General features: G+C 52.5%; 1 protein-coding gene across 6 annotated transcripts in view; it reads right to left on the bottom strand.

The window, feature by feature from the left end:
* The window catches only part of NAV1 (neuron navigator 1), a 294663-nt gene that overhangs the window by 180365 nt on the left and 91383 nt on the right, over positions 1-22915 (bottom strand). For all 6 annotated transcript variants that reach the window (XM_073319526.2, XM_073319524.2, XM_073319528.2 and 3 more), the window contains exon 3: positions 20428-20531. In XM_073319526.2, coding sequence (XP_073175627.1) covers positions 20428-20531 — 104 coding nt within the window. The remainder of the gene's footprint in view (positions 1-20427; positions 20532-22915) is intronic.

The raw sequence follows: 22915 nt of genomic DNA, 5'->3' as shown, positions 1-22915 counted from the left end.
CCCCTCTCCCCGCAAAAGCGAGGCGTGGCTTCAACCCACACACCCCGCCCGACAGCCCTGCGCGGTCCCTGCCCTGGGTCGCCTGCGTTCCCACGGGCAGCCGGAGCGCACGGCCGGCTTGCAAAGGATCTGCTGCACCCAGGGGCGGCCTCCGGCCCCATCGCCTCGGGAGCCTGGCCCCACGTGCGCCTCTGCCACCCCCTGTCCAGGGCACTGTGCTCCCCAGTGGGATGCGCTCGGAAGGAAGCGAGGGGCCAACCCTGAGCCCCGCTCCGTCGGGCCCCGGGCGTGTCCCGGCTCCCCCAGCGGTTCCAAGGCTTTCGCTCCACGTGTGAGTGGGGGGCGCAGCTGGGGCTCGGGGGTGGCGTGGGCCGGCCACTCCCAGATCCACAGAAGGCAGCCAGGAAAAAGCCTTCTTCCAGACCCCTTCTTGGGGGGCTGCTCGCCCCACCCCTGGGTCTCAAAGGAGCAGGGCCGGGAAACAGGGTTCAAAAGCAGCAGCCTGACTGTGTTCTCTCAAAGCGCTCAGTAGCCCTGTGAGGCAGGGCGCATCATTATCCCCGTACGGGGGGGGGGGGGGGGGAACTGAGTCACAAAGCTATTCGGTGACTTTCCCCGTGTGGCTCCACAGTGTGTCAGAGGCCGGGATGGAGTCCTGACCCCAGTGCCCCTTTACCAGGATGTCCTGGCACACAGGGCTTGAAGCCGGCACCCCCCTAAAGAGCGGGGTTTGGAATTTCTGTGCCCTTGGTGCCGGGGGCTGGGAGCAGAGATGCTGCTGAAGGGGCTGAGGAAAGGGCAGCACCAGGGTGAGGGTGGCAAATAGGCAATGGGGTGGGAAGCGTCTGCTCAGGCTGCCCGCACAGAAATGCCCAGGCCCTGTCACTAGGGCTAGCTCAGGACTGTATAAAGAAAAGCCGGACTCAGTGGACAGGAAGGGGATGCCGCATGGGTGCTGAGGGGAAGCAGAGCTGTCCATGGGTGCTCCAGAGAGGCAGAGCTGAGGGGAAGAGGAGACTCCTGCGTGGGCTGAGGAGAAGCCAAGCCACCAAGCAATGATGAGGAGAAGTGGCCACCCGTGGGTGCTGAGAACCGGAGCCACCCGTGGTTGCTGAGGAGAAGCAGAGCCACGCGTGGGCAGTGAGGAGAAGCAAAGCCGCCCGTGGGTGCTGAGGAGAAGCAGAGCCACCCATGGGTGATGAGAAGAAGCAGAGCCACCCGTGGGTGCTGAGGAGAAGCAGAGACACCCATGGGTGCTGAGGAGAAGCAGAGATACCTGTGGGCAGTGAGAAGCTGGGACTCCCATGGGTACTGAGGAGAAGCAGAGCCACCCATGGGTGCTGAGGGGAAGCAGAACCACCCATGCATGCTGAGGGGAAGCAGAGCCACCCATGGGTACTGAGAAGCAGAGACACCCGTGGGCAGTGAGAAGCCGGGACTCCCATGGGTACTGAGGAGAAGCAGAGACACCCATGGGTGCTGAGGGGAAGCAGAGACACCCATGGGTGCTGAGGGGAAGCAGAGACACCCATGGGTGCTGAGGGGAAGCAGAGACACCCGTGGGCAGTGAGGAGAAGCAGAGACATCCATGGGTGCTGAGGGGAAGCAGAGACACCCATGGGCAGTGAGGAGAAGCAGAGACACCCATGGGTGCCGAGGGGAAGGCAGAGGCCCAGCCCAGGAACACTAAGCAAAGGCTGTGAGGACTGAGGCCCTCTGGAAGTCAGCAGACATCCCAAGAGCAAACGCCTATTGGAGGAAGTTACCTCTCGGCTCTGCTCCTGACTCATTGCGGGGCTGGGTTGTGGCCAGCCAAGCCTGCTCCAAACCCAGCCAAGATAACACGGAGCAGGCCTGTTCATTTCACAGACAATGACTTGGAGCCTCCCCATGGTCCACCCCACCCTCCAATGTCTGGCCCACTTAGTCACAGCAATGACCCTGCAGAGGCTCTGTACTGAGGTCCCTGCTCCTGTAGGTTTGGGAAAGTTTGGAGGGAATGTCCAACCAGAAGCCTGAGGGGCCCAGAGACCTTCCCTGTGCCCAGGCCCGGTTGCTGCAGGATCATGGAGTGGTTTGTCCTTGCAGCAGTCTAGGACGCCCGGAAAGCAAGGCTACTCTGGCATGTCCACATGTGTGGAGCTGGATGGTGCAAGGTGCTAATCATCCTCTGTTCCCTGGGGGTCAGCGGGAAGGAAGGAGGGGGCCCAGCCCTCAGCACTGGGTTGAACCGAACCCATAGCACACCTTACAGCTGTCCTGCCGGCACAGTCAGTGTCTCCTATCCCACAATGCGGGGACCAGGGGCTCTGGGGCAGTTCCTACATGCCAAGCCCCGCACTGCGGGATGGAGTTCAGGAGACAGGCTGGATCGGCGCAGCGTGCTCATAATTTCCATCTGTTTTTATACAGCGCCTGTCCCTGTGGTATCTGCTCCACTTTATCACCCCGGCTCTCCATCCTCAGCGCTGCCCAATCTGCCTGACCCTGTAGGTACACCCCATGAGGGGCAGGCTCATCTCCCCAGGGGCCATGGTTAGTGCCTGCCTGTCACCCTCTCTGCACTGGTCCTCAGGAGTCCCCCAGCAGCTCTCTCCAGGTCTCAGAGTCCTGACCTCACTCTCTGGAAGGTGGGGATTGTTAAACCCATTTTGTGGCCTGGGGGAAAGGAGGTGACACAACTTGCTCCAACTTACACAGTTAGAGTAGGTGGAAGAGTCAGAAAGAGAACCCAGGAGTCCTGCCTGCCCAGTCTCCCGCGCTAGCTGCAATACCATGTGTTTGAGAGTGACTCAGCTGGCCTCAGAGCTCCAGACAGCACGTCCAGCTCCCCCGCCCCCACATGGCTACCTGTGGGCACCTGCTCAGGGGACGTGAAAGCAGCGAGCCAGCTGAAGACGGGCACCTCCGATCAGAGCCAAAGCGCATTGAAGTCAATGGAACGACTCCAGCTGGATCAGATCCCTATCACTGCAATGCCACGCTGGGCCCTGAGAGCTGCGGGTGCAGGTGTGGCACCTCTGGGATCGAAGGCAAAATCCTGGCAGCAGGCAGGCCAAAGCAAGGAGCCAGACTCACAAGACTCCAGCAGCCTCTGACACCCCTGTGGAAGGTGGGTCTGCGTGAATCTGTCTGCCCATCTCTAATATTCCAAGGGAATTAAGGGCAAAGGGGGAAGTGGGTTCTGGTTATCATCATTTTTTGTTAATTACCCTTCCCTTAGGAGGGGGGAATTAATTCTATGTGGTGACCTCACACAGGATTCCATGGCAACCAACGAAATATATTGCATTAGGGCACATTACTATGCTATAGAGATAAGGGAGAGGGAGGAGACTTGGAAAAGCAGAGAAAACTCCTGCAGACAGACCAAAGCTCCTTGGGACCCAATTCTGCAGTCCCTTCTTAGGCAAAACTCCCTGTGACGGGAAGATCAGGCCCTTAGACAATGGGAATCACAGGAAACAGGGACTGAGACAAGTTGGGGAGCAGATCTCCTTGGGGAAGCAATGTCTCCTAGGGATTGGAGCACAGGCCTGGGAGTCAGGACCTGAGTTCTCATCCTGGCACTGGCTCACTGGGTGGCGTTGGGCAAGTCTCTTCCATCTCCCTTAGCTGCCCATCCAAGGAAGTTACTTTAATGAGTGAGGCCAAGAGGATCTGGGCTGTGCTTCAGCCTTATTGCTAGTTTCTGGGTTGGCTCTGTCCCAGGCATCTGGTCTGGCTCATAGATTCTAAGGGCAGAAGGGACCACTGTGATCATCCAGGCTGACCTCCTGTATGACACAGGCCACAGAACTTCCCCAGAATCATTCCTAGAGAAGAGCTTTTAGAAAACACATCTTGTTTTGATTTAAAAATTGCCAGTGATGGAGAATCCACCACGACCCTTGGTAAATTGTTCCAGTGGTTAATTACCCTCCCTGTTAACAATTTACACCTTGTTTCCAGTCTGAATTTGTCTTGCTTCAACTTCCAGCCATTGGATAGTGGTAGACCGTCCTCTGTTAGACTGAGAAGCCCATTATTGAATATTTGCTCCCCATGTAGATACTTATAAACTGTGATCAAGTCACCCCTTTGCATTCTCTTAGTTATGCTAAATAGATTGAGCTCCTGGAGTCTATCACTAAAAGGCAGGTTTTCTAATTCTTTAATCATTGTCATGGCTCTCTCTGAACCTTCTCCACTTTATCAACATCCTCCTTGAATTGTGGGCACCAGAAATGGACACAGCCTTCCAGCAATGGGCACACCAGTGCCAAATAGGTAAAATAACTTCTCTGCTCCTACTTGAGATTCCTGTGCATCCCAGGGTGGCATTTGATCTTTTGGTCACAGCATCATACTGGGAGCTCCTGTTCAGCTGATTATCCACCATCATCCCCAAATCTGTTTCTGAGTCACTGCTTCCCAGGGTAGAGTCCCCCATCCTGAAAGTACGGCCTGCGTTCATTGGTCCTAGAGGTATACATTGACATTTGGCCATAATAAAACATATATTGCTTGTTTGCACCCAATTTACCAAGCGATCCAGATCACTCTGAATCAGTGACCTGTCCTCTTCATTATTTAACACTCCCCCAATTTTTGTGTCATCTGCAAACTTTATAAATAATGATTTTATGTTTTCTTCCAGGTCATCGATAAAGATGTTAAATAGCAAAGGGCCAAGAACTGACCCCTGCAGGACCCCACTGGAAACACATCTACTTGATGATGAGTCCCCATTTCCAGTTACAAGTTGAAACCTACCCATTACCCAGTTTTTAATCCATTTAATGTTATATTGTTCTACCTTTTTAATCAAAATGTTGTGCACTACCAAGTCATAGACCTTACAGAAATCTAAGCATATTACATCAACACTATTAGCTTTATCAACCAAACTTGTAATCTCATCAAAAAAGATATCAAGTTACTTTGACATGATCTGTTTTTCATAAACTCACGTTGATTTGCATTAATTATATTATCCTCCTTTAGTTCATTATTAATTGAGTCCCACATTAACCACTCCATTATCTTGCCCTGGATCGATGTCGGGCTGACAGAACTACTATTACCCGGGTCATCCCATCTACCCTTTTAAAAATTAGAACAAAATTAAATTTCTTTCAGTCTTCTGGAACTTCTCCAGTGCTGCAAGACTTACTGAAAATCAACATTAACTGTCCAATGAGTTCCTCAGCCAACTCTTTTTAAACTCTTGGATGCAAATTATCTGGATCTGCTAATTTTAAAATGTCTGTCTTCAGTAGCTTCTGTTTAACATCCTCCAGAGATACTAGTGGAATGGAAGGAGTGTTATCATCACATGATGAGACCACATTACCTGTTTTTCCCCAAACAGAACAGAAATATTTATTGAACACCCTTTCTGCACTATTATTGATCATTCTACCATTTAGTAATCATTTACCATCTAGTAATGGACCAATAACACTGTCAGGATTCTTTTTGTTCTCAACACTGCTGTCCATAGATTTTGCCTTGTGCCCCCTGGCTTCCCTTATCAATTTTCTACAATTCCTAACTTCTGATTTATATTAATTACTGTCAACTTCACTCTTCTTCCATTTGTTATATATATATATATATATATATCTGCTTTCAATTCCCCTCTAAACCAACCAAGTTGTTTTTTTTAACGAGCACAGCCTGCTTCCTAGGTTATGGGATTAATCCTATGGGCACAATTGTGGGCTTTTTGGCGCATCTAGTTTTGAAATGAGTCCCAATGATCATTCACATTCTTCTGGTTATATTCTTCCTTTTAGCTGATTTGACTCATAATTGTTTTCAGCTCTGTGAAATTGTCCCTATTAAAGCACTGGGTGTATATATATATCTATAGATAGATAGATAGATTACCAGTCTGGACTTTATTCTGCTTGCACATGATAAATGTGATCAAGTCATGATCACTTGTAACTAAGCTACCATTAAAAAGAAAAGGAGGACTTGTGGCACCTTAGAGACTAACCAATTTATTTGAGCATGAGCTTTCGTGAGCTACAGCTCACTTCATCGGATGCATGCAGTGGAAAATACAGTGGGGAGATTTATATACACAGAGAACATGAAACAATGGGTGTTACCATACACACCGTAACGAGAGTGATCAGGTAAGGTGAGCTATTACTAGCAGGAGAGCGGGTGGTGGGGGGGGACGGACCCTTTTGTAGTGATAATCAAGGTGGGCCATTTCCAGCAGTTGACAAGAAAGTGTGAGGAACAGTGGGGGGGAGGGGGAATAAACATGGGAGAAAAATAATAAAGACTGGGAGTGGATGGGTCATTACACAAAGTAAAACTATTTCCCCATGTTTATTCCTCCCCACCCCCGTTCCTCACGTTCTTGTCAACTGCTGGAAATGGCCCACCTTGATTATCACTACAAAAGGTCCCCCTTCCCCCCCCCCCCCCCGCTCTCCTGCTGGTAATAGCTCACCTTACCTGATCACTCTCCTTACGGTGTGTATGGTAATGCCCATTGTTTCATGTTCTCTGTGTATATAAATCCTCCCACTGTATTTTCCACGGCATGCATCCGATGAAGTGAGCTGTAGCTCATGAAAGCTGATGCTCAAATAAATGTGTTAGTCTCTAAGGTGCCACAAGTCCTCCTGTTCTTTCTGCGGATACAGACTGACACGGCTGCTCCTCTGAAACCTGAGCTACCATTAACGTTTAGGTCTGTGATGAGCCCCTCTTTATCTGTCAGGACAAGGTCTAAGACAGAATTTCCCCCCATCAGCTGCAACACTTTTTGGTTGACTCTTTAGGATGAGACTGTCAGATGCCTAGGGGATTTGGATGCCCAATTCCCATTAATTTGGGGCGCCCATATCCCTTAATTAGCAGCTTCACACAGCCAGGCACTTTATCTGTATTGATTGTCTGTGGCAGCCGCTGTATCAATGGGCTAGACACAAACTAACAATCAGCTGCTGGGATGGGGTACCCAACCCTGCACCAAGCCGGCGAGGGTGACGAAGCTGCTGTGGCTGACTCAGCCCCTCCCCGCTACACCTGCACTCTCTGTCAGATAATGGAGGGCCAGATCAGTTGTTGGCTGACCCAGAGGAGAACAGACTGCCTATTCTTTGCTCCCTGAATAGGGATAGCCCAGGACTTTTGCAGACTGTCAGAGCCCTGCTGAAGGAGTAGGCCTAACCCAGGACTAGTGCATTTGTTTTGGGACTATTTTTTTGTTGGATAACTAGAAAAGGATGATTGACCCAGGCTGGGCTGCTTGTGATTCCCAGAGTCATAGAATTTAGGACAAAAGGCACTGCCTAAGGGGCTTGCTGAGACTGTTTTAGGGACCCCCCTGCCCAGGGCGCTTATGGGGAAACTAGTAAAACGCTATGGACCTTTTGCACCCGAGCCGAGCCTGCCCTATGCCGCCATAATTGTCAAAGAATCAGAATAGAAAGCAAAAAGTTGATGCCAGAAATCCAGCACCTGAGCTGTCTCTTCCTCGGCTGACAGCCCCAAATCCAGCTGTGCAGACTTGAATCCCAGAGCAGGGTCTAGCAGGCTCATTTGCACCTTGCTAATCCGCTCCCCCTATAACTCGCACACCCAAAACCCAGCAGCCCCGCCTCATTGCTCAGCACAGCAGTGACGGTCCAGCAGGGTGGTCTCCCTAGCTGGAAAGTTTATTACTTTTGCAAACCGTACTGCAGGATACGTACTGGCAGAGCATCCAAGAGGAGCATCAGTAGTTCACACCAGGCTAAGGCAAATAAGCCACGGCCAGTCTGTGAGGCCCGCTCCTTGCTTTCACCATGTTTGCATGCTCACCTGCTAATTTGCTACCAATAGGTCTCAAGTCAATCATTTGCAAATGGGCCATCATCACTTTAGCTGATTTTGTACATCTCCCTTTTCGGGGGGGCCCAACCTGCGGCACCCCAAAACTGAGGCTCCCAAAAATCAGAGGCCCGCTTTGAAAATGTGGCTGCATGGGCTGAGTCCATGTCAGACAGGCACCTGTGACCCCTGACGCCCTGTAATATGAACACTGTCCAGACCAGCTCGCCGAAGGGACCTGTCGTGCCTCAAAAACGAGAGGTCTGTAATAGGACTTCCATTGGGACTTAGACTGAGTTCTGTCCTTTTAAAGAACCATTTCAACTAGAGAAGTTTCAGACGCTCCCTAAATGAACCTCTCCCTTTTCTCTTCTCTCCCTTTCTTTTTATATTCTCTGCACATCCCCGGAGTATCCCACCATCCTCCACGGCAGAGCCATCTCCTTGCTGCCGTGGCAACAGCCATCCCAGTATCGGTCAATAAAATAACAACCCAGAGAGATCTGGAGCATTTGTAAGACCAATTTGCAAAGGGATTTTTTTTGGGGGGGGTCTGATTATTCCTCTAAGAAATGAGGTAACTAGATTTCCCTCCCTCTCCCCCCTCCAACCTCTCACTGTATCCCTGGCAGCACAGAGCCTGCAAAATACAATGAGCTGGAATAAATGTCTGTGAATGGTTCATTGAAGAATGACTTTGTAAACGTGGAATCAACCATCAGATTGGAAGGGGCCGAAGATGCCAAGCAAATATTGCACACAGTGGCTTCTGCATGGAGGAGATTAATTCAGCAGTGATTTTCTCCTAGTGACCCTCAACCCGGATATAATGCTGTACGGGGAGCCCATTGGCTGTGTCTTGCTTGCAACATTACATTCTCTGCTCTGTCTCTGCATCCTTCTAGCAATGGGTCATTCCTGGAGCTCAAAGAAAAACTGAAAGGAGGGGAAGACAGAGGAGAAACCGAGCGGTGCCCAGTGCTTGAGCATGTATAATAGATTGTTGGAATCCAATCAAGTCATTAGAGGAGGAAAGAGACAATGTTGCTGTATTCTTCTTTCCATTTAACAGCAAAGGGGCTGGCAAGGGGAGTTTAATCTTGGCTGCAGCAGGATGTGACTTGCTAAGGGGCTTTATCATCTCCCAACAAAGCACTGGGATCAGCATAGCCAATGGGATTTAGACACTGAACTTGCTTAGAGGCTTTTGAAAATCTTTGCCTCTCCAGGCATCTGGATCCCTTTGGAAATGAGTCATTTAGGCACTTCTGAAAATTTGACCCTAAATCTCCTTATTTTGTGGAGGGCCAGAGTGCGGGAGGTGGTGGGTATGAGGTGGGGAGGCTGACGGGACATGGAGATGGTTGGGGATGGCCTACAGGACATCATCACTGGTCTCGCCTGCACTGATTGCCTTTTGAAGATTGTTAAATGGAGCCGCTCGGAAGGGGTGGGAAACGCTGAGTTGTCCAAACTGAACCTTTTCACAGAAATGTCTCCAATTCGATGAAAGTTTCCTCAGATCCAGGATGGAATTTCTGGTCAAAGCCAGAGAGAGACAGACCCACCCCAGTATAGCCAAAAGCCCAGCGGTGAGAGCACTCACCAAGACCCAGGTTCAAATCCTGGCGGTGCCAGGTTCAGACTAGGCACTTGAACCTGGGTCTCCCACGTGAGTGCCCTAACCACTAGGCTAGAGCATCAGTGTCTCTGTAAGCCACTGAATAGATTTAATTATTTATAGCAAGTAGAACAGCTTCAAAAGCTTAGTGGTTAGATAATTTGGCGGACCCAAGTGCAAGCCCCTACTCTGAGTCAGGCAAAGCAGGGGTATAGGTCTCCCATATCCCAGTTGAGCACCCTCACCACTTGGCCATGCTGGAATGGGTTTGTAACCTCCCCCCCCTCCCATGCAATGGCCCAGCAACTGTGCTAAATCAGAGCAAGGAGAAGTTTACCTGTGGGGAGAGCTTGTGATGGGAAAGAAACGGCCCCACATCACCCCGGCAAGATAAATCCCCTCCCCCAGCAGGAGCCCCAGGATCTGCGGGGTCTATTTTTCACTCTAAGCACCACAGCTGAGTGCGGTTCTAATGGACATTGCCGAATCCCAGCTCAGAAGGGCTGCTGACCTGCAGAGATCTAAGGGCGTTAGGTGCTTGAGCATGGGACTGGAGTGACAGCCCTGGCGAGCCAGGGGTCTGCTGATCCCCTGTGGGCAGAGAGCCCTGCTGTCAATGCCGGAGCTGCTCCAGCATTGCGAGCCTGTGTCCCTTCGTTCGGTTCCCATGCCACCGCTGCCTCCTGAGCAGGCCCCATGACAAATCTGCGCTCTCAGCCCGAACTCAGAGCTCCGCCAGGCCGGATAGCATTACACCCATGAGGCTGAGGGGCCAGGAGGAGCCGTTCCCAGAAAGAGGCTGTCATTTTCACACGGGCTCGGTGAATTAAACACCCTCCCTAGCACCTGGAGATGGGCTGCAGCTGGAAGAGAGGGGTTTCTATTTTCCCAGGCAGGCTGAGGGCTGGGAACAGCTGGGCCCTGCTGGCTCTGGGATTTGCCCACAATGGGCTCCCAGCCTCATGTGGCCATAAGGACCGAGAGACAGCAGAAAGGCAGGGACAGGACCAGAGCCCATTGGGCCAGACCCTGCAGAGACACAGAACCTGCCCCAAAGAGCTTACAGTCTAAATGGGCAAGGGAGGTGAAGGGAAGGGGAAACTGAGGCACAGAGAGGCTCTTTAAGCCAACACCTTAAAAACCCATGCTCTCTCTGTGCAGAAGTAGCTGGATGAAATTCTCTGGCCTGTGCTATACAGGAGGTCAGACTGGATGATCAGAATGGTCCCTTCTGGCCTTAAAAGCCATGATTCTGTCAGGCACGGCCCTTAAAGGCTCCATGTCCCTTAAAGGCCTCTCACCGCCCCACAAGTGCAGTGGTGAGTCAGTTGTAGCCCTGCCACGCATCTCAGCGATGTCCGTGGGGCAGGACCAGATGCCCAGATTCTAAAGCACTTTGACTGAGAGGGAGTATCTGGGATTCTTCTGGAGGAGCTGCAGAATTGAGGGCTGGAGGGGGGCAATGGGGACCAATCCTTAACTTTTACATGGGGCTTCCCAGCTGTAGATCATAAAGCGGGGTGTCATGTTACAAATGGGGAAAGTGAGGCTCGCAGAAGGAACTCAACTTGCTCAAAGTCACAGACCCAGTCAGTGGCAGAGACAGGATCAGAACTCAGGGCACTCCCAGTCCTTGGAGAAATCAGACTGGAGACCGAGGCTAAACTGATGACCTGTTAGAAGTCTATGCCTTGCCACACAACTCCCTTAGTTACTTTAGCCCCGTTGCCTCATTGGCTGGATGTTGGTGACCTAATCATTGTGGGCAGGGGAGGATCCCCCGAGCCAAGCAGCCATTTCTGGAACAGAGGGTCAGACGGGCGAGGGCAGGAAAGTGGCACATAATGCACCAGAAGTGAATGGCCAGGTAGAGGTGGGTTTTCCAGAGGCAGAACCACATGCCAGGCACCTCAAAGGCACCCATGTGACCCAAGGGGATGTGTTCATCCTGGGTGTCCCTGTGACTGAGCTGCAGCGGATGGGAATTGTTACAGCATAGAGCAAAAGAGTGGTAACAGCTCAAGACTTTAGCTCTCGGGGTCTCTGGTTCAGTCCCTGGGGTGGTGGCCGTCACACGCATTCAAGGCCCTCCAACCTTGGTCGGACTAAGGAAGTGACGGAGCTGACATGTCCTAGCTCACAGCTGGTCAGTGACCCAGCAACAGTAAGGAGTGAGGCAGGGATGGGGCAGGCCAGGTGCTTCATGCGGAACAAGCTTCCCGCAGCTTGGCGATTGCAGAGACTCGCAGCAGAGAGAAGCCACAGAACCGGGAGGGAAACAGAGTCACAACCAGCCCAGCTGCTCCTTGATGAGGGAGCAGCAACTTTAGCAGTGCCGGGGTTTTCCTTAAAGTGCACCCCCTGCTGGCAGGCACCATTCCCGTAGGTGCTTGGCCATTTAAGTCCCAAGGTTATGGCTTCTGCTCCCTGATTGGCTGAGCAACACTTTTTTAAACAGGAGAATAACAAATGCTGATGAGCACAGAGTGGGGGCCCTTGGGGCCACGGGGAGGGGCACCCAAACAGCAGTCGGCTCTTCGACACGCAGCCATACAAAACCCACCTGGCACAGCTGTTTGCGGACAGCAAAGAGGGAAGGGGCACGGCCCTGTCTGCACTGAACAGCTGATTAGAACTTGAATGCCCAGTTGTGCACATGGGCTTTGCAGGATTTGACCAGCTGTGTTGCTGAGTAATAAGATACCACAAATCCATGGCAATCCGACGCCTTGTCATTCTCTCTCACAAATCCACAGCCCCTGATTCTTGCATTCCCTCCCAGGCCTTACTGGGCTAAGCCCCATGGAAGTCAGTGAGAGTTTGACCTGGATGACAGCCTCAGGATTTGCCCATAGAGCCAGACATGGGGCACGAGCTTCTTAGGGCCAGCTTAGGGGAAACGTACCCGTATGTAAACAAAAGTAATTCTCTGTATTTAATCTCCATTGCAGCGGTGTCTGGGCTGCATCCACTGAGCCAATCACTATCCCCCATTCGCTTCATGGCCATGCAGGCAAATTAGGGCAGAATCCCCTAATGGGGCTTTAATCCTCTTACACTGTGTGAGTTGGCCCCTCTTTCTCTAGGCTCTGATGTGGATTCATGTGCTTGGCCCAGCTGTGGCTAATTCCGGCACTGAATGGCACCTTCTTTCCAGGAGTTCCCTTCACTGCTGCTCTTCGGCCCATTCTGCATGCTAGCGGGACTGGACATTCCTTAATCCCACCAGCCTGGCCGTTCACCCCACCCATGTTGGCTTGGCTATAGGCTAGTGTATGTGCATGGTGTGGTGGGGAGGGATAGAGCACACAGCACTCTGGTGCTCTGCATCAGCCCAGTGCTCTCTGGGGCAGCCAGCAGAATTTAGAGCAGCCCTTAGGTTGCTCTAGTTTCTGTTCTTGTTGCTGGCCAGCTTAGAGCTACTTTCCCTCCCATCACTCTCCCCATCTGAGAATCCAACCGTCAGCGTCCAGGGATGGAAGAAACCTGTCTCCAAGTGACCAGCTACTGGGCAGGTGCTGTGTAGCCCAGCAGGGGAATGCCCGTGCTTGCAATGACCTGGCTGGCCAAGCCGCCGCTGGGGGCTCAGTTGTTAGCCCGGGATTGAAGAGATGTTGTGGGGCCCTAGCCTGAATCTTGGCACGCTCATGGCAGGGTATATGGCTCTTCCCCACTGCAATAGGGAAGAGCACAAGCTCTCCTCTGACTTCCAAGGGGATGTCTACAGTGCAGCTGGTCCCAGTGCAGGCAGGCACTCAAAGTAGCCGTGCGGACATCGCAGCGCGGGTGGTGGTATAGGCTCGTTGCCCGAGTGGCGAGGATGATGATGGAGTCTCACGTCTCTCATGCATCAGACCAGTGCGAGAACCGCCAGCGCGGTTACACATGGGCCAGGCCTGTTCATCCACCATCATCGCAGGCTGCGCTTTCCTGGCTTTGCACGGTTCACGTTCTTCACACCAAGCGGTAAGGCGCCTTGCTTCAAAGCGGGCCAGGGCCACGTGACAAATCTGCCCCCACCTTGCTGCGTTGTGGGCTGGCGCTTCCCAGTCGCTCGGGTGAACCTGAGAGGCTTTCAAGTTTGACTTCAGCGTGTCTCTATATTGTACATAGGGGCCACCATGAGAATGGTTGCCTTGCTTTAGCTGGCCACAAGATGTGGCCTTGCCTATTCTCCAGCCGTCCATATGAATGAGATGCCCAGACCAACCCAGCTAGCTTGAGCACACCCGACACCAGCTTTTCCTCCTGGTGTTAAGCACTCAGAGCTCTGGGCTACTGAAGCAGATCAGTGCAACACTAGAGCCCACTTGCCAGAACCCCCACTGCCTAGTGCTATCTCTGACCCGGCTCCTCTCCAAATGTTTCCTTTGGGGTTTCCAGAACTGAAACGGCCAGCCTGACCCTCGCCCTCTCTTCTCCCTGCTCCCAGTGCATGCTGAGCCCAAGGACCTCACAGAGATTTACAGAGGGATCAGTATCACGGGCTCCCATGTGACAGCTGGGGAAACAGAGGCAGGAAGAGGGAAAGGTCACACGTTGCTCAAGGTCACACGTTGAATCAGCTGGGGAGTCAGGAACAGAGCCCTGCTCTCTGCCTGCCAAGGAGCAGCACCTGTCCAGCTTTGCTTGGAGCTGCAGAGTTCTCCTCTGAAACACCCTGGACCACCTTTCCAAGAGGGGTAAGGTTCAGCCAATCCCATTGTCCCTCGTTGCATTGGAGCTGGAAGCAGGGTTATGGGACTGACTGGACACTGTCCAACCCATCCAGCTGATAACCAGGCGCCAAGCTCAGTGTAAGGGCCCGATCCTGGCAGCTGCACAGCACCCTCCTCTCCAGGCATGCAGGAGTGAAATCAGGAAGGCCAAATCACACCTGGAGTTGCAGCTAGCAAGAGATGTGAAGAGTAACAAGAAGGGTTTCTTCAGGTATTTAGCAACAAGAAGAAAGTCAAGGAAAGTGTGGGCCCCTTACTGAATGGGGGAGGCAACCTAGTGACAGAGGATGTGGAAAAAGCTAACATACTCAGTGCTTTTTTTGCCTCTGTCTTCACGAACAAGGTCAGCTCCCAGACTGCTGCACTGGGCATCACAGCATGGGGAGGAGGCGACCAGCCCTCTGTGGAGAAAGAAGTGGTTCGGGACTATTTAGAAAAGCTGGAAGAGAACAAGTCCATGGGGACGGATGCGTTGCATCCGAGAGTGCTAAAGGAGTTGGTGGATGTGATTGCAGAGCCATTGGCCGTTATCTTTGAAAACTCATGGCGATCGGGGGAGGTCCCGGACGACTGGAAAAAGGCTAATGTAGTGCCCATCTTTAAAAAAGGGAAGAAGGAGGATCCTGGGAACTACAGGCCAGTCAGCCTCACCTCAGTCCCTGGAAAAATCATGGAGCAGGTCCTCAAGGAATCAATTCTGAAGCACTTAGAGGAGAGGAAAGTGATCAGGAACAGTCAGCATGGATTCATCAAGGGCAAGTCATGCCTGACTAATCTAATTGCCTTCTATGATGAGACAACTGGCTCTGTGGATGAAGGGAAAGTGGTGGACGTGCTGTTCCTTGACTTTAGCAAAGTTTCTGATACGGTCTCCCACAGTATTCTTGCCAGCAAGTTAAAGAAGTATGGGCTGGATGAATGGACTATAAGGTGGATAGAAAGCTGGCTAGATCATCGGGCTCAATGGGTAGTGATCAAAGGCTCCATGTCTAGTTGGCAGCCGGTATCAAGTGGAGTGCCCCAAGGGTCGGTCCTGGGGCCGGTTTTGTTCAATATAAATTGGTTAGTCTCTAAGGTGCCACAAGTACTCCTTTTCTTTTTGCAAAGACAGACTAACACGGCTGTTACTCTGAAACCTTCATGAATGATCTGGAGGATGGTGTGGATTGCACCCTCAGCAAGTTTGTAGATGACACTAAACTGGGAGGAGAGGTAGATATGCTGGAGGGTAGGGATAGGATACAGATGGCCCTAGACAAATTGGAGGATTGGGCCAAAAGAAATCTGATGAGGTTCAACAAGGACAAGTGCAGAGTCCTTCACTTAGGATGGAAGAATCCCATGCACCGCTACAGACTAGGGACCGAATGGCTAGGCAGCAGTTCTGCAAAAAAGGACCTAGGGGTTACAGTGGACGAGAAGCTGGATATGTGTCAACAGTGTGCCCTTGTTGCCAAGAAGGCTAACGGCACTTGGGCTGCATAAGTAGGGGCATTGCCAGCAGATTGAGGGACGTGATCATTCCCCTCTATTCGGCATTGGTGAGGCCTCATCTGGAGTACTGTGTCCAGTTTTGGGCCCCACACTACAAGAAGGATGTGGAAAAATTGGAAAGCGTCCAGTGGAGGGCAACAAAAATGATTAGGGGACTGGAACACATGCGTTATGAGGAGAGGCTGAGGGAACTGGGTTATTTAGTCTGCGGAAGAGAAGAATGAGGGGGGATTTGATAGTTGTTTTCAACTACCTGAAAGGGGGTTCCAAAGAGGATGGATCTCGACTGTTCTCAGTGGTAGCAGATGACAGAACGAGGAGTAATGATCTCAAGTTGCAGTGAGGGAGGTTTAGGTTGGATATTAGGAAAAACTTTTTCACTAGGATCGTGGTGAAGCACTGGAATGGGTTACCTAGGGAGGTGGTGGAATCTCCTTCCTTTGAGGTTTTTAAGGTCAGACTAGACAAAGCCCTGGCTGGGATGATTTAGTTGGGGTTGGTCCGGCTTTGAGCAGGGGGTTGGACTGAGGTCCCTTCCAACCCTGATATTGTATGATTCTATGATTGGCTTCGTTGGATGTGGAGGTCATTCAGCACCTTGCAGGAGTCTCTTGGAACCAAGCACAGTCAGGGCTGCTGAAACATTAACCTTCATTCCTGGGGCTAGGGCATCCCAAGGCAGAATCTCCAGGAAATGAGCCACACCTGGGGAGAGAGACTGGAGCCATGCTAGTGGGAGGTACCTTGTTAACAGAGCCAGTCTCAGGGAGCAGGGTGAGTTTGGGCACAAACCCAGAGTAGGCGGATTCTGTCCGAAGGCCCCATTCACAGTCCCTTTAGCCAAAGAGCCACACTCCTTACCAGGCTCCTAGAGAGATACAAGGAGTTTCCCAGAACTGATGGTATAATGGAGGCCAGTTCCTATCATGAAAGCAAACAAGGTCACAGATCAATGCCTCCACCCTGTACATTTCTATGCAGAGGCCACTTCAGTCAGGTAACCCTGCCGGATAGCTGGGAAGACCAGTATACTAAGATCTACGAGGACAGACAGGCAGAGAACGGCAGACAAACAAAGACGATACTAATAGCTAGCAGGACAGGCAGACAGACAGATATGTAGCCAAGGAGCTAGGAAAATAGAGAGATAAGGGAGTGAGTTAATACGTTTTATTGGACCAACTTCCCTTTGTGAAAGAGATGAGTTTCCAAGTTTACACAGAGCTCGGTGTGACTCGAAAGCGTCTCTTTCACCGACAGAAGTTGGTCCAATAAAACTTATTACCTCACCCACCTCGTCTCTCTAATATCCTGGGCCCAACACAGCTACAGCAACACTGCAAACAACAGAGGAGCACAGACAAAGTATGCTGAGCGGTGGGCGGGTGGGTGGATAGACGGATATTCTCAGCGGACCGTTGGTAGAAATATCATGGCTATTTAACACGTTGGGTAGATAACACTGCAGAGTGCTGGATGCTGCTGCTCTGCTCTGGGCACATTTACAAGATTCAGCCAGGCATTATAAATGTCAGCACCATTGTCCATTGCGCATGCAGGGTCAGACTGCCAAGCGCTCACCTCCTGCAACCAGGCCCTCATTTTTAGACTCCCTCAGTGCCCGTTTAGGCACCCAGTTAAAGGTCAGAATCAAACCCTGTGGAGTTACTCCTGATTTACACCTGATTGGCTAGATTTTCACCAGCACTCAGCACCCAGGGCTCGCAGCCCCTCTGAAAAGCTGGCCACTTCTTTCTGTGCCCGACTGGGAGTAGAGTCTATCGAATATCTGCTCCATAATAACCTGCCTCTCCCTCCATTGGCGGCTTATAGCTGCCCACCAATGCACTCCTCCAAAGCTCCATGCCTAGCCACTCCTTCCCCACGTGCCTCAGGAAAATGAAGCACCTTCCAGCACATCTGGATGGCTTGCAAAAGAGGACGTGAGGGGCAGAGTTAAGGGGCTCTCACAAACAGCCTGCCAGCTTCCCCTTTCTGTTTAAATCAAGAGGGATTCCAGGTTGAGGGCCTCTTCTGCTTGCACTGCAGCTGCAGTGCTAGGAGGAGATGGGGTCTCAGATCACTGCGGGCTTTATACTACCCTACACATACCCCTGCAAGGTTGGTCTTGTTTGTTCCTTCTCTTGGTACTGTCTAAATCCTGCATTGTGAGCTCCCTGGGGCAGCGGCTGCCTGTGTACTATTTGTTTGTACAGTGCTCTGCACCATGGTGCCTCAGTTGGGGTCCTTAGAAATAATAAATAATAGAAATTATTAATTAGAAATAATAATATCAGGGCCTCTTTCTGACATCACTATCCCGCTCTCACCCCAGTGTCACTCCTCAGCTGAGCAGTGGGCAGTGTTCTGGGGCCCCACAGGTCAGCTTCCCAGTAGAGGAGAAATCAGTGATGCAGAGTCTGAGTATCTCCTAAGTGTGACTTGCTTTATTCACACAAACACCAGTCCTGGAACAGAGGGGGTCAAACAGCACGGAGAGCAATCCCTTCTTCCAGGAATCTCAGCCCAGCACTAATGACCAGTTCCCAAGGAGCCTCACGAATTGACTCCAAACAGAGCCCATGACAGAGAGAAAAGTTTCCTGCCACTCACGTAGCCCCCTGTACGCAGAACCTTGACCAACCTAAAAGTAATAACACTAGCATTTCTTCCAACACTAAAAACTTACTCGCACATTCAGAAAAATTACTTGGAGGATATGTGTAATAGTGCCACCTTTGCTAATGCCTGCCATAGTCCCATATTCTGCAAAAGGGTAAACAGAGGCACAGAGAGGAGCTGTGACTTGTTCAAGGTCACACAATGGTCAGTGACAGAACTGGGATTAGAAGTCCTGCAGTTTCCAGCCATGAGTTCAGTCCCGTACATCACATGGCTTCTGAGATCAGACCAGTGGGGGAGCCCAACTCAGAAGCATGACTCTGATTTCTGATTAGATTCTCCCAAGGGATGGGCACCCAGAGATAAAAGCATGCTTATATTCAGGGCCCAAACCTGGGTCGGAGGCAGCATCTCCTCAATTCCTATTCCCTCCTTCTGGGAGATAAGGCCGCTCCACCCTAATGTTCAAACACTCTACGCCAGCAGGGTTGGACCTTTCCGCCCCAAATGGTTCAGGTCAGGGCAGGGCCCCAGGGTTCTGATCCTTTTCTGAACATGCCCAAACCCCTTTGGTCTTGAGATCGGGCCACATATCTGACGAGTTCAGGTTTACCCAGAAATCCAGCACTGCCGGCTCAAATGGGCTGGCAAGCGAGCGGTCATTTCACAGCTGTCACTGGCTGAAACCCAGAAGCCTTGAGCCCCTGCACCATTATTGAAAAAATGAATCAAACTCTCCTGTTCAGACTGGGTGGGGTCCAAGTCTGGGGTAGATTTCAACCAGTGCAAACCATCTTTCCTACCCCCACGATCAAAGGACGTGGTAAATACACCGCCTGGCCTGGGGTGGCTGGGCAGACCTCCTCCCCACCGACAAACGGTCTGGCAGCCACCTCAGGCCGCGTGGTGATAACTCAGGGCGGGAGTGAAATGGACGTGAGCAAAAGGCAGAGGAGGTAGCTAGCTCCGGAGGGGCTGATCAGTTCCCTGACCATGAGCGGAACTGATGTGACACACTGGATTTGCAGGGCCAGATTCCTGTCCGGCTTTACACCAGAGTAAATCCAGCGTCACTCTGTTAAAATAAAAAAAAGAGTCCCCGAGTATAGGTGAGAGCAGCGTCTGCTCCTTCTCCCTCCACAAGACCCGTCCACGTGCCAAAGCGATGCCAAGCTGACAGGCAAGAGAGATACAGCCGCGTTGTCATCGTGTGCCTTCCAGAGCACCGGTGGCACTGTGGGGAGCGCAGAGGGGCATGGACCAGCAGCAATCACAGGAGCCTTTCCCCAGTATGAGACAGAAGCAGGCAGCATGGCTCTAGGTGACGTTCCAACTCCCACTGAGGCCAGCACAAGTTTTGTCGTTGACAGCTATGGCGGCAGGGTCAGACCTAGCTTGCACGTCTTCCCCCAGCCGCTAGCAGGTGCTGAAGAGGCAAGGGACGTGGATATGGCCCTGCGGAGCGCCTACTGGTGCTAACGCTCCCTGCCCCTGGCATTCAGGACTGTGGGCATTGGTCATACCAGCTACCCTGCTGGCTTGGCAGCGTTTTACGTTCATTCTGCACTGGTGGAGGATCAGGCCCTGGAGCCTGGCTGCAGCCCACCCTGGTCACAAAGGCCCAGCAGGGCTCCCTGCAGCCTCTCCCCCCGTGGCAGACCTAGACCCCAGGCCCCTGTAGAAATCCCACTGACATCTGGACCCGGTTCAGAAAAACCACTTAGCACAACCGATGTGAGTACATGAGCTCTGCTGTCGCATCCCCAGGCAACGACGAGCGCTCCCCACCACGGCCTGCAGCCAGCGCTCCTTGAGCGCCCCAGCAGACCTGGCACGCGGCCGCAGGCAATGGCGTGCTGACGGCCTGCCTCCTTTTGAGCTAATTACCCGGTGTCTCTCATTACGCCACAAGAGCAGACCAGCCGCATCCCGCTGCCCCTGGCCACCGAGTGCAGCAACCTCAGTGTTCAACCAGGCCTTGCCGAGGGCCAGATTCGGCCGAGCCAGCTATTAGTCAGTCCGTTACCCTGAAATACAGCTGCTGGCTCCTTCCTTCCTAGCCCCCTCGCCCGGTGACGGAGCTGTTTGCTCAGGTCCCACGTGCTGCCCCCGACCCCAATCCCCAGAGGAGTGAATCCTAGCTTGACTCACCCAAGCCTGGGAAGCCCAGCTCAGGCCCGTCTGCAGGGCTGGTCGGTTCCTCACACACGCGCTCCTCCTGGGAGAATTCACTCTTCTCCCTGTCTCCCTGCAGCCTGGAGACGGAGAAAGGAGTTAGGGTCAGGGCATGTGTGACCCCCAGTGAATGTGTTACAGGTCCCCCTCTCCACAGGGGATGAATCTGTTACAGCCCTCAAGCAGGACGTCTGGGCTGTTTAGCTCAAGCTGTGACAGCTGCTACTTTTAGCTCTGGAGATCCCTGGTTCAAAGCGTTGGCCAAGAGGTCTACTGTCACGCATGCATGAAAAGCAGGGCCCTGGAGATGCAGCGTAGTCCCTTGGGGTAGGGGTTCGTTCCCCAGCCATTTGGGGACTGAAAGCTCGTTGGGCTGCCGGGCCGCAGACTCAACCGGCCCCACTTCCAGTAGCAGTGACAGGGGAAGCCAGAAGATCCGGGCCCCACAGCCGGAGGGGACCATGACAGAAAGGGTGAGTCAAGGAGGCAGCAGACCAGCTGGTTGCCAGGCTGCCTCTCCTGGCTGGGGGGAGGGATAGCTCAGAGGTTTGAGCATTGGCCTGCTAAACCCAGGGTTGTGAGTTCAATCCTTGAGGGGGCTATTTAGGGATCTGGGGCAAAAATTGGGGGATTGGTCCTGCTTTGAGCAGGGGATTGGACTAGATGACCTCCTGAGGTCCTTCCAACCCTGATATTCTATGATTCTATGATCTGATGCCAGCAGGGAGCTCATCTGGCCCTCCTCATGGCCTTTGGATTTCGAAATGGGCCTGGGACTCACTAAGGATTCATAGAATCCTAGAAGATCAGGGTTGGAAGGGACCTCAGGAGGTATTTAGTCCAACCCCAACTAAATCGTCCCAGCCAGGGCTTTGTCAAGCCTGACCTTAGAAACCTCTAAGGAAGGAGATTCCACCACCTCCCTAGGGAACCCATCCCAGTGGTTTGGGGGTGTTTAAACACGTGTCAGATCCTCATTCCTTCCGTGAGGTCAGTGATGTGATGCTTATGGGTCTAAAGAGATCAGGGCTTGGGTCGGGTGCTTCTCTTACTGAGACCAGTGTAACTGCCACTAGCTCCACAGGGGTTACTCCTGATTTACACCAGAGTGAGTGAGAGAGGAATCAAACCCTGTGGAGTTACTCCTGATTTACACCCGGTTGGATGGGTAGATCACACAGGGCTCAGGGGTTTGCTCCAAGTTGCTCCACACTTCCTACCCCAGTGTCTTGTTCAGCCACTTAGCCCGGGCAGGCTTTTCCCAGGGGAATTCTCTGTTCCACAGGGGATCGCGGTGTTCCCAGACAGCTGTCCATGGCACCACCCTGGGGCCTCGCCCCGCAGTTTGGCTTGGCAGTGGCAGGGAGCCCTCTCCCCTCCCAGTGCTGCACTCTTGCTTTCCCCACACAGAGCCCCAAGCTTGCGTGGAACCTGGTGGAGCCCAGGGAGTTCACACCGTTTGGAGATGCCTGCTGCGGTTCACAGCCCGCAGAGCCATTGGCTCAGGCTCCCTGCAGACTCTGGCATTGCTGCCAGGGTCACTGGCAGGCCACATTATCAACCTTTTCTCTGCATCCACAGAGGCTAGACACATCAGCATGGGCCTCCGGTGCTTAGGGGCTAGGTCTGACTGCACCGGCTAAGGGGGCAGGGAGTATCGAATGGGGAGCTGAAACGATGTGGGCCGCTGGGAAGCGTGGGAAGGATCCAGCTGTTTAACCACACAGGACAGACCCAGCCGCAAAGACTCATCCGAGCTCCTCTGATGCTGCCCAGCTGGACGCCGCCCCCCTCCCCACCCCCAGGAGTCTGTGGGACTGTCCCTCGGGTGCAGCTGTTATGGGATAGAGTTCGGTGCATGGCTCCTGCGAGCGTGGCTGGGATCGACACCACGGCGGGGGGTGGGGGAGGGATGCTTCCGGAAAGCAGTGGATGTATTGTTTCTTGACTTTAGCAAAGCTTTTGACACGGTCTCCCATAGTATTCTTGTCAGCAAGTTAAGGAAGTATGGGCTGGATGAATGCACTATAAGGTGGGTAGAAAGCTGGCTAAATTGTCGGGCTCAACGGGTAGTGATCAATGGCTCCATGTCTAGTTGGCAGCCGGTATCAAGTGGAGTGCCCCAAGGGTCGGTCCTGGGGCCGGTTTTATTCAATATCTTCATAAATGATCTGGAAGATGGTGTGGATTGCACTCTCAGCAAATTTGCGGATGATACTAAACTGGGAGGAGTGGTAGATACGCTGGAGGGGAGGGATAGGATACAGAAGGACCTAGACAAATTGGAGGATTGGGCCAAAAGAAATCTGATGAGGTTCAATAAGGATAAGTGCAGGGTCCTGCACTTAGGACGGAAGAACCCAATGCACAGCTACAGACTAGGGACCGAATGGCTAGGCAGCAGTTCTGCGGAAAAGGACCTAGGGGTGACAGTGGACGAGAAGCTGGATATGAGTCAGCAGTG

This window comes from Lepidochelys kempii, chromosome 21 (assembly GCF_965140285.1).
Source record: "Lepidochelys kempii isolate rLepKem1 chromosome 21, rLepKem1.hap1, whole genome shotgun sequence".
In the NCBI taxonomy this organism is placed as follows: Eukaryota; Metazoa; Chordata; order Testudines; family Cheloniidae; genus Lepidochelys; species Lepidochelys kempii.
The sequence above is the reverse complement of the archived record's forward strand: the minus strand, read 5'-3'. Positions and strand labels throughout refer to the sequence as shown.